We start from the raw sequence: 12,054 nt of genomic DNA, 5'->3' as shown, positions 1-12,054 counted from the left end.
TGAGTACTGGATGATATACTATTGCGGTTCAACTTGCCTAATCTTTACTGGACAATGATTCACTTAACCGACTGGTATTTTGAAGACAGACATACATACCCTAATAATTATGTGTATGATGACAGATCAGTAACACTACAACTGTACTTGGTATACTCAGTTGTCATTTGTCAAAAGCCTTGCTTAAAAAGACTACTTGATAAGTATTAACACTAAGAAGTGCTGTATAGTTAATGCAGTGTATCATTTTGGTAAGCAAATTTGCTTCACGCTGATTAAGTAAGTGTCCATTATGTGTTCACATTTGTCTGTGAGTACAACATGTACATAAGCATAGTAATGTGTCTGTTAGTTACCATATACAGACACTATAAGTAAGCGCCTGTTATAACCCAACACTTGTCTATAGGTACAAAGTAGTTACCATGTATGTACCATTGGAATGTACAGCAGTGTTTTTTATTAGTTTTCATGTAGATACATGTCAGGTAAGTACCTTGTGTCACCAGTATTTTACCTGTATGTACAACATTACTATATATGTACCAGGACAGTACATGTACTGTAAAATAAAGTGCTACTGAAAAGGCTGTTAATTCAATGTGTTATTTGCGGTTTCTTTGTAATTATCTGTAAAATTGACTTAATTTACTAATTTCTTTATTTTATTTAAGTAAATCCAACATCCTTTTTTTCAATTTCTTGTGATTTTCCTAATTTGTAAAGTGCTTTGGATAAAAGCATCCACTAAATGAATAAATGTACAGTATGTCCGATGAAATCTTTGTTCATATAAAAAGCACACTCTACATTCCTTCAGCAGATAGATGGAGAGATATGCAAATATCTCACATGTAAGTTGTAGACATGAAGGGTTTGAGGATCAAAAGAATGAGTTAACATACCTGTGGAACAACTTTGAAGAATCAAAATCTGTCTTCTGGGAAAAACTCACATGAATATGATGGCTTGATAATATTATTATGAAAACCTGCACAACAGCTTTGCATGAGTTGTGATCTCAGTTATTCATCTCGACAACAAAACCACATGACCGGATGAATTCATACAGCAGTAATACTCTTCTTATACTCTCTTTCTTATGATTCCAAATTCTACATAACTTGATTTTACACCATCTTGGATTTTTCTTGTTTTTCTCCCCTTTTTCCTCTTCCCTTGTTTCTTCGTATCGCAACCAGCTCCTTCCGCCCTAATGAGGAATGATTTGCCAAAAAGTAAAAATTCTGCCATCATGTCATTCCAAACTCTCATATTGTACAATTTCTTCTTCAGTGTTCTTCAGTGTCAGTGTCTTCAGTGCAATAAATGCTCACAGACTTGGAAACACATATTTGACATTTTGAAATAGGTATTACATTACATGATTACTTAAATAATGTTGATCAGCAAATAGAACATACACAGCTCTTTAAAAGTGATAACACAGCTTACAATATTATGTAGTCTGTTTTATAAGTTTAATCATTTGATCTAAAGAACCTGCAAATAACTTAACAACGCAACACACCCTGATCACCTGCTCTTCCAATGAAATATATTTGTGAAACTGCATGCTTAGGGAGGAATGCATTGTTGTATGAGTGGGTAAATCCAGTTTGGTTAAGAATGGAAAGCAATAATGCCACACCACTCTATGCGATTTGTCATGTAACTCAAAGCTTATAAAAACGATGACTTGGAGGAGAGAATGACTTTACCTAAGTTTGTCAAGAGACTAGCAGCTTAACCTGTGTGTATGATAACATTCAGATAAGCAATGGATTGGGTGAGTTTGACGTTCAATATTACTACAGCCATACTTTCTTATTTATACTGATAATTAAAACCACCATACAGTATGGTATATTTTCTTAATTGAGCATTGTTGTCTTTTTGTTGTGTATAATGGGTTATAGCAGGTAGACCCAGGCAAGGGCCCGAGCTTGAGTATAAGAAGTCTACAAATGCAAGATATAAGTATGCTATTCATTTTATCTGTAAAAATGAGCAAACCCTAAGAGCTGATTTGATGGCTATGAAGCTGCTAAATCACAATATCACTGATTTTTGGAAAGAAGTCAGAACTTTTAATAGATGCAGAGTATCTCTTCCTTGCACCTTAAATGGAGTTTCTGGGGCAGAGAATATTGCGGAATTATGGAGACAGCATTACTGTAGTCTTTTTAATTGCATTCAAAATGAATTGTATAATGTGGATGATATTCAAGTTAATGATCCAATAGTGATTAGGTCATGTGAGGTGGATCATGCTATAAGAAAATTGCCTCAAAATAAAGTTAGTGGCCTAGATAATATTTCTGCTGAACATCTTAAATATGGAAGTAAGAGGATAGCCCCTTTATTAGCCGTTTGTTTTACTGGCCTTTTGACTCATGGTGTGTTAGCAGATTCAATGTTGTCTGTTTTATTAGTGCCAGTTATTAAGAACAAAACTGGAATGGTAGGTAACTTGGATAATTACAGACCTATAGCTTTAGCTAGTATCCTGTCTAAAGTGTTGGAAAAAATCTTGTTGGATAGGTTAAATGTATTTATTAATTCTACAGACAAGCAGTTTGGTTTTAAGGCTGACCTTGGTACTGATCTTTGCATCTATGCGTTAAAGGAAATAGTAAACAAGTATAGAGATAAAAACTTATCAGTCTTTATGTGCTTCATTGATGCATCTAAAGCCTTTGATCGGGTTAACCATGAAACATTTTTTAAAATGAGACAACGAGGGGTGCCAGAATATATTGTGAGAATCATGGTTTATTGGTATGCCCACCAGATGGTGCAAGTAAAATGGGGCAATAAAGTCTCTGCCCCTTTTGGGGTTAGTAATGGAGTGAGACAAGGAGGGATCTTGTCCCCGATTCTGTTTAATCTCTACATGGATGATCTATCTAAATGTTTGAATGCCTGTAAAACTGGGTGTATGATTGGAAATATTCTAGTGAATCATATTATGTATGCCGATGATCTTGTGGTGTTCAGTCCTAGCAGTGCTGGTCTTCAACAGCTTTTAACTGTGTTCTAATTATGGTCTTGATATTTCATATAATCCTGACAAGAGTGTGGTTATGATTTGCAGAACTAATGAGGATAAAAGTATAAAATTTCCAGTTTTTAAGTTGTCCAATAAGAGTCTCACTGTGTGTGCGAAAGTAAAATATCTTGGACATTTCAAGGTATCAAGGTATCAGTCAAAGCTGTGGAGACATTGGTATTGTTATATTTTGTAATTCTTTGTGTGGTAGATGCTGTGGGTTGTATATGTTGTTTTATTGTTTTTTTTTTTCTCCCTCTTTCTTTTTCCTTTTTAAATTTGGACCTTTAGTCTGTAATAAAAGATTGATTGATTGATATCATATAAGGGTTACAACAGAAGCAAATTTCATACTCCATACACATTGTAACAGCAATTATAATAAGTGATTAATTGAAGTAAAAATTGTTTAAATTTGAATAAGCCATTGGAGTGATTTTCATAAATTTCTCCAGACATTAAAGAAAAAACTATAGAAATGCAATAGGGTACAATAATAAATGCAAAATTATTAGCTATGAACAATAAGGATAGCATGAGGAAGTCCAACAATATTTTAAATCTTAAATTTATGTACTTATCTGCAATATTTAATTTTGCTGAATGTAATTTTTAGGATCACATTTAAAAACCATTGATGTTGGCAAAATGATATAATTTAATGATATAATTTATTAATTTTGGTCTTAATTTATGCTACCTTTCAAAAGTTTGGGATCAGTATGAATTTTTTTAGTATCAGTATGAGTAATTTTAAAGGATGCTGTCACGATCCCTGTGTTGTCTTGTGTTTTGTAGGACTTTTATGTTGAAGTATAATCTTGGTTTTCTTTGTTTCAATCTTTATTTCCTGTGTTTTGGTTCCTGTTTTGCCTTGTACCTTGTGTGTTGTTATAGTTACCCTCATTAGTTACCATGACATCATATCACTAACACCTGTCCTTTATCAGCCCATTGTTAACGTGTCTATTTAAACCTTTATGCTTCAGTTGTTGTTTGTTTTGGTTGGTGCTCTTGTTTATTTATTAAGATTGTTTATTTATTAAGATCCCCATTAGCCACTGAAACAACAGCAGCTATTCTTCCTGGGGTCTCCTCCATATTCATTACATATTTCACTCACATCTTTCTACACCATTCACACAACTACACACACAATAACAATATACAAGACATACAAGAGTTCAAAGCAGCTCAATGTCAAAGAAAAGAAAACTCAAAAACAGCTCACCCTCTGGCATCACCACACACCACAATACATACTCGCATTGCCGTATAACCACAACAAAACCAAAATCACCAGACTCAACCTCAATCTTCCTAAAAATCTAAATACACAATTATCAATAATCACTGTGCGAACAAGAAAAGTTTTAACTTCTTTTGAAAGCAGATTTTATTATTTTCCAGCAACAAAAATCCTGGTAATAAGTTCCATGCCACCATAACTCGATAAAACACTGACCGCTGTATTTGGTGAGTTCTGCATAAAGGCAACACACATCGCACCTCACCTGTTTGTCTAGTGCAATAATTATGAGTATCTGAAAAAAAAGACAACCTACTATAAATTATTTCTGGAGTTTTTGATACTATAATGTTTCTCATAAATGTTACTAAGAAATACTTAAGTCTAAATTTTACAGTTAACCAAGCCAAACTATCATGCATAGCAGTCACACTGGTTCTATATGGACAGCCCAAAACAATTCGGGCTGCTTTATTTTGAGCAACCTGGATTCTTGTGAGTGTGTTCTTGCCATTGCTCTCGTCTGCTGTCTGTGGATTACTCATGTTTATGGATTACCTTTTTGTTATTAAACGTTGGTGCTTGCATTTGGATTGTCACTGTCTCATGCCTGCACATTCGTAACAGAACGACCAACCAACAATGAATCCAGCAGCACAAATTTTGTCTCCGTCAAAGAGACCTGTCAATTGAGGAGTACGTGAGGAACTTTGTAGAGGTGACTCACTTGACTCATATGGATAATTTGTGCCTGATGATATTTTTCCGGGGAGGGCTATCTGAGTCGCTCAACTCCCTTATGCCATTGCATCACCCTAGCTGGACTCTTGAATATTATATTGACTTGGCATTACAGCTGAGCGGCTCGGCATTTACTGCGGGGACGTGACGTGACCAGAGTCCCGCTGATCGCCCAGAGGCACGTCACCTTTCTGGACCCGTTCGAGAACGGAGAGGATTGTTGTCCAGTGTGAACGATCCACCGCTGACTTCAGCACGAGCAGCTGGGATTCTGAAGCCTCCGCCGGCCGCTTCGCACCCGAGCCCGTCGCCCGCTTCGCACTCAAATCCAAGTCCGCCGGTTGCTACGCACTCAAGTCCAAGTCCGCCGGTTGCTACGCACTCAGTCCGGTCTGCGCCACCCTGGCCGACTACTCGGCTTGCGCCGCTTCGGCCACCTTTACTGCCTGTTTTGTTTCGGTTTCCTACCATACTTTTGTTTCTAGTCCTCCCTCAACTCCATGGTCCAGGCCCTCCATCTCACCCCCGAGTCCGCCTCCGCTCCACCGCCCTCCTGGATCTCTCGTTTATAGGTGCGTCTGGAAGCCGCACCTTTGAGGGGGGGCTATGTCACGATCCCTGTGTTGTCTTGTGTTTTGTAGGACTTTTATGTTGAAGCGTAATCTTGGTTTTCTTTGTTTCAATCTTTATTTCCTGTGTTTTGGTTCCTGTTTTGCCTTGTACCTTGTGTGTCGTTATAGTTACCATCATTAGTTACCATGACATCATATCACTAACACCTGTCCCTTATCAGCCCATTGTTAACATGTCTATTTAAACCTTTATGCTTCAATTGTTGTTTGTTGGTCGTTGCTCTTGTGAGTGTGCTCTTGCCGTTGCTCTTGTCTGCTGTCTGTGGATTACTCCTGTTTATGGATTACCTTTTTGTTATTAAACGTTGGCGCTTGCATTTGGATTCTCACTCTGTCTCATGCCACAGTGCACTCCATCTCCAGAGTACTGATCACACGCACCTGCACCTCATCGGCACGCCAATCAGCACCAGTACAAAAGACACTCACACGCACTCAGTCACTGTCCGGTCTCGTTCACATCTAGACTTACCTTCATGCTTACCTCAAGGATTCCTAGCGATCTTCTTACCTGTCTCCTGCTCCTGCGTTTCCAAGTCTCCTCCTGTGTTCCCAGTCTGTGTGTGAGTGTCTTCCGTCTCCAGCGTCATTCATCTTCACCATCATCCAGGATCTTCACCACTACAAACACAAAGGACAGTATCATTCATCTACGTTTCTTCATTCACTCCAAAGTTCACCTTATACTCACCTGCACTACTCTTATCTCTGCTGTGTGTCTAATAAACATCACTAACTGTTATCTCCAGTCTCTAACCCTTCTGTATTGTAACAGAAGACCGGACCTGACCATGAGACACCAGCATGAGTCACCCGGATCCCTTTCAAGAGCTCATTGACGCTTTGCGCCGAGCACTCACCATCAACCCGTCATCACCACCACCAGCGATCACCTCCGTCAACACAACCACCACTCCTTCACTGCCTGTGTATGCCAGTCCCATGGCCAAACCGGTGCCCTTCTCTGGTTCGGCAGAGGATTGCAACGGATTCCTCCTGCAATGTTCGCTGGTCCTGGAGATGCAATCACACTTATTTCCCACCGAAACCTCCAAGGTAGCGTTCCTAATTTCACAGTTAAATGGCAAAGCACTGCAATGGGCCGATTCCATTTGGTCTCAAAATAATCCTGTCACTCAGTCATATTCCGGCTTCATAGCTCACTTCAAGGAAGTCTTTGGGAAACCAGCCTGGGACTCTTCTATTGGTGAGAAATTGTATAATTTGAAACAAGGCACAATAACTGTGAACGAATATGCTCTGCAATTCAGAACGCTTGCTGCTTCAAGTGGTTGGAACGAACAAGCCCTGTTAACCACCTATCATCAAGGATTGGACCCTTGAGTGCGGTTGCATCTCGTTGCATACAAGGATTCCATTGGGCTAGAACGCTTCATCTAACTCTCCATACGCTTTGCCACTTGTATACAGTCGTGTCTCGAAGAGTACCAGGGCCAGCCACTGTTCAACACCATCCTCCGTCGACCAGAATCCGTCAGCCCTCCAGAACCAGCCCACGAACCCATGCAACTGGATAACTCAAGGTTCACTTCCACTGAATGGCAGAGACGGCTGATCCAGAATCTGTGCCTCTATTGTGGTTCCCCTGGGCATGTAATCTCCACATGCCCAATTCGTCCTCCTCGTCCCATGGTGATGGCCATCATTCCCTCTATAAATAAGATGAAACCACTCACCACCGTTGTAAACCTTACTGCTGCTGATGTTTCCATTCCAGTTGTTGCACTCCTCGATTCTGGGTCAGCAGGCAATTTCATCCACAGCGCCATCTGCCGTCAGCTCAAGCTCAAGACCTCGGCTTCACCGTCCACCTACTAGATCCACTCAGTAACGGGTAAACCTCTTAGTAGAAGATATGTACGTCGGAGTGTCGGTCCCATCCAACTGCAAGTGGGAATTCTTCACGCAGAGAAATTACATCTACTGGTTCTGGAGGAATCCACTGCTGACATGATCTTGGGGTGCCCCTGGTTGGAGCAGCACAACCCAGTCATCGTTTGGAAGACCGGTGAGATCCTGAAGTGGGGCGAAACCTGTTTCTCAAGCTGTTTTTCTGAGTTTCCTGTTCCATCGTCTCCACGTCCTGAACACCTCTCTGTCTGTGCCACATCCATCGAAAGTCCAGTAGAAAAACGCTCTGTGGATATACCACCATATTACGCCCCCTTCAGTGACGTCTTCTGCACTCAGAGAGCTTCCAAGCTGCCTCCACACCAGCCATGGGACTGTGTCATCGATCTTCTTCCGGGTGAGTCAGTGCACAGGGGAAGGATCTACCCCCTGTCGATCCCGGAGGAGAAGGCCATGGAGGATTACATCAAGGAGGCTCTGGTGCAAGGTTACATCTGCCCGTCTACTTCCCCTGCTGCTTCGAGTTTCTTCTTTGTTGCAAAAAAGGATGGAGGCTTGCGGCCATGTATAGATTACCGGGCACTGAACAACATCACCGTAAAGTTCAGATACTCCCTTCTTCTCGTACCAGCTGCACTAGAACATCTCCGTGGTGCCACTGTCTTCAGCAAGTTGGACCTCCGCAGTGCGTACAACCTCATCCGGATACGTGAGGGGGACGAGGGGATGACCACCTTCGTGACCCCTACTGTACACTATGAGTATCTTGTTATGCCGTATGGCCTGGTCAACGCCCCCTCCGTATTCCAGGACTTCATACATGAGGTGCTCCGGGAGTTCCTCCACAAGTTCATCTTGGTTTACATCGATGACATCCCTATCTACTCCCGGAGCATGGCCGAACATCGCCACCACGTTGCGGAGGTCCTGAAACGCCTGAGGGGATTCCACCTCTTCCTGAAAGCGGAGAAATGCTCCTTCCATCAGCCCTCAGTGCAGTTCCTTGGGTACAACATCGACAGCAGTGGCATCCGGATGGACGAGAGGAAAGTGGATGCCATCAGGAACTGGCCAACTCCCTCTACCATAAAAGAACTCCAATGCTTCCTTGGTTTTGCCAACTTCTATCGACGCTTCATCCAAGACAACAGCTCCATCACCAGTCCACTTACAAGCCTCCTCCACAACAAGCCCAAGTCTCTGTCCTGGACCCCAGCTGGTGGACGCCTCCACCACCGGAGTTGGAGCGGTGTTGTCTCAGCAGCAGGGGACCCCAAGTAGACTCCATCCATGTGCCGCCTTCTGCTGCAAGAACCTGAAACTATCCTCCCTGAGAAACTCATCGTCGGCCCCATCACCTGGTCTCCACGTCCTGAACACCTCTCTGTCTGTGCCACATCCATCGAAAGTCCAGTAGAAAAACGCTCTGTGGATATACCACCATATTACGCCCCCTTCAGTGACGTCTTCTGCACTCAGAGAGCTTCCAAGCTGCCTCCACACCAGCCATGGGACTGTGTCATCGATCTTCTTCCGGGTGAGTCAGTGCACAGGGGAAGGATCTACCCCCTGTCGATCCCGGAGGAGAAGGCCATGGAGGATTACATCAAGGAGGCTCTGGTGCAAGGTTACATCTGCCCGTCTACTTCCCCTGCTGCTTCGAGTTTCTTCTTTGTTGCAAAAAAGGATGGAGGCTTGCGGCCATGTATAGATTACCGGGCACTGAACAACATCACCGTAAAGTTCAGATAGAAAGTGGATGCCATCAGGAACTGGCCAACTCCCTCTACCATAAAAGAACTCCAATGCTTCCTTGGTTTTGCCAACTTCTATCGACGCTTCATCCAAGACAACAGCTCCATCACCAGTCCACTTACAAGCCTCCTCCACAACAAGCCCAAGTCTCTGTCCTGGACCCCAGCTGCCACCAACACATTCAACATCCTGAAAGAAGCCTTCTCCACCGCTCCTCTCCTCGTCCATCCTGATCCCGACAGCCCTTCGTGGTGGAGGTGGACGCCTCCACCACCGGAGTTGGAGCGGTGTTGTCTCAGCAGCAGGGGACCCCAAGTAGACTCCATCCATGTGCCGCCTTCTGCTGCAAGTTCAACCCGGCAGAGGTCAACTACGACATCGGCAATAGGGAACTTCTCGCCATCAAGTTGGCCCTGGAAGAGTGGAGGCTTTGGTTGGAGGGAGCTAAACATCCCTTCTTTGTACTCACTGACCACAAAAACCAGGATTACCTTCGAGTAGCTAAGAGGCTGAACCCAAGACAAGCGCTGGGCGTTAACTTCACTATCTCCTATCGTCCAGGTTCCAGAAATGTCAAGGCGGATGCCTTATCTCGTCTGTATGCCCCTGAAGAAAATTCTGAAGAACCTGAAACTATCCTCCCTGAGAAACTCATCGTCGGCCCCATCACCTGGTCTGAGGAAACCATGCCCTCCTCCAATGCCTCCGCCAACACTCCGTCGGGTTGCCCACCAGGCTTGCAATACACCACCAGGGCACGGCGCACTCCACTCATCCACACTGTCCACACGTCACTAGGCACTGGCCACCCGGGGGTCAATGAAACCCTCTCGCTGCTGAAGGAGCGCTTCTGGTGGCCGAACATGGCATCCAACGTCAGAAGGTACGTGCAGGGATGCAAGGAATGTGCTCAAAGAGTTCACGCCACCTTCCATCCGGCAAGCTCCTTCCTGATCACACCTAGGAGTTGACTTCATAACAGACCTACCTGCTTCCAATGACTGTACCTGCATCTTTGTGATTGTTGACAGATTCTCCAAGTCCTGTCATTTGATTCCCCTAAGGGGACTGCCCACTGCCATGGAGACCGCTGAACTCATGTTTAATCACATATTCAGATACTACGGAATCCCTGAAGACACCGTTTCGGATAAAGGACCTCAGTTCATTTTCCCAGGTATGGAGAGCATTTTTCTCACTCCTAGGTGTGACCATCAGCCTCTTGTGTGGTTACCACCCACAATCTAACGGGCAAGGGAAAGGAAGATCCAGGAGATCGGTCGCTTCCTCCATACCTACTGTCACGGCCACCAGGACTCTTGGAACCAGTACCTGGGTTGGGCAGAGTACGCACAGAACTCCCTGTGTCGACCATCTACTGGACTCACCCCTTTCCAGTGAGTGCTCAGTTACCAACCCCCACTGTTCCCCTGGTCAGGGGAACCATCGGACGTTCCATCTGTCGACTACTGGTTCCGAGAGAGCGAGAGGGTCTGGGACTCCGCACACCACCAGCTTCAACAGGCCTTGCACAGACACAGGATGACAGCCAACCTTCGCCACTCCAACGCCCCAGCCTACCAACCTGGACAGAAGGCCTGGCTGTCAACCAGGGACATCAGATTGCGTCTGCCCTGCCAAAAACTGAGTCCCTGGTTCATTGGCCCATTCACCATCACCAAGTAGATGAACCCGGTCACGTATCGGCTCCAATTACCTCCTCAGTACCGCATTCACCCCACATTCCACGTGTCTCTTTTAAAGTCTCACCACCCTTCTGTCCTTGTCTCCAGAGAGCCTGGCGTAGCAGTAGCTGAACCACCCCTTACACTCATCCTGGATGATGGTGCAGCCTATGAGGTTTGCAAGATCTTGGACTCCCGGCACCATTGTGGTAAGCTGGAATATCTTGTGGACGGGTAAGGCTATGGCCCCGAGGAGCGCTCTTGGGTTCCCAGAAACGACCCCAACCTGCTTCACACCTTCCATGCCACCCATCCTAACAGACCTGCCCCACGAATCAATCACAGCGCACTCCACCTCATCAGCACGCCAATCAGCACCAGTACAAAAGACACTCACACGCACTCAGTCACTGTCCGGTCTCGTTCGCATCTTACCTTCATGCTTACCTCAAGGACTCCTAGTGATCTACTTACCTGTCTCCAGCATTTCCAAGTCTCCTCCTGTGTTCCTAGTCTGTGTGTGTGTATCTTCCATCTCCAGCATCATTCATTTCCAAGTCTACAAACACAAAGGACCTCCTGTCTCTTCATTCACTGTTCACCTTATACTTCCTAGTCTGTGTGTGTCTAATAAACATCACTAACTGTATCTTCCATCTCCAGCATCATTCATCTTCACCTATTTTAAATGTATCATTTTATAATAATCAGTTATAAGTCGTTTAGAAATTATTAGTTAGGATCTTACAAAACACTATATATTCATAATGAATAAGTGATATGTTAACATTTTATGAATGTTTTATTACAGTTATAAACTTATAAGTTATTTGTTAACAAACCCCCGCTTTTGGACAAAAAAGACATACCCAAACTATCATTCATCTACATAAGTAAGGTCTCTTCATTCAGTTTATGGTAAACATAATTAATGATTGTCCAAAGTTCACTTGTGGCTTATACTCACCTGCACATGTTATATTTACTGTTATCTCTGCTGTGTGTCTAATAAACATCACTAACTGTTATTGTGTTTGTGGTGCTCTCCAGTCTCAGATTCTTTTCTTT

At 43.7% G+C, this 12,054-nt stretch overlaps 1 protein-coding gene across 1 annotated transcript in view; it reads left to right on the top strand.

Moving 5' to 3' along the window:
• Window positions 1-620: 620 nt before the first annotated feature.
• Window positions 621-12,054, top strand: part of LOC125263941 (mucin-2-like) — a 31,969-nt gene continuing 20,535 nt past the window's right edge. Inside the window, exon 1 of the mRNA XM_048183141.1 lies at window positions 621-1,789. Within this exon, the coding sequence (XP_048039098.1) occupies window positions 1,781-1,789 (9 nt within the window). The 5' untranslated portion in view covers window positions 621-1,780. The remainder of the gene's footprint in view (window positions 1,790-12,054) is intronic.

The sequence above is a fragment of the Megalobrama amblycephala genome, linkage group LG3 (assembly GCF_018812025.1).
Source record: "Megalobrama amblycephala isolate DHTTF-2021 linkage group LG3, ASM1881202v1, whole genome shotgun sequence".
In the NCBI taxonomy this organism is placed as follows: domain Eukaryota; kingdom Metazoa; phylum Chordata; class Actinopteri; order Cypriniformes; family Xenocyprididae; genus Megalobrama; species Megalobrama amblycephala.
The sequence above is the reverse complement of the archived record's forward strand: the minus strand, read 5'-3'. Positions and strand labels throughout refer to the sequence as shown.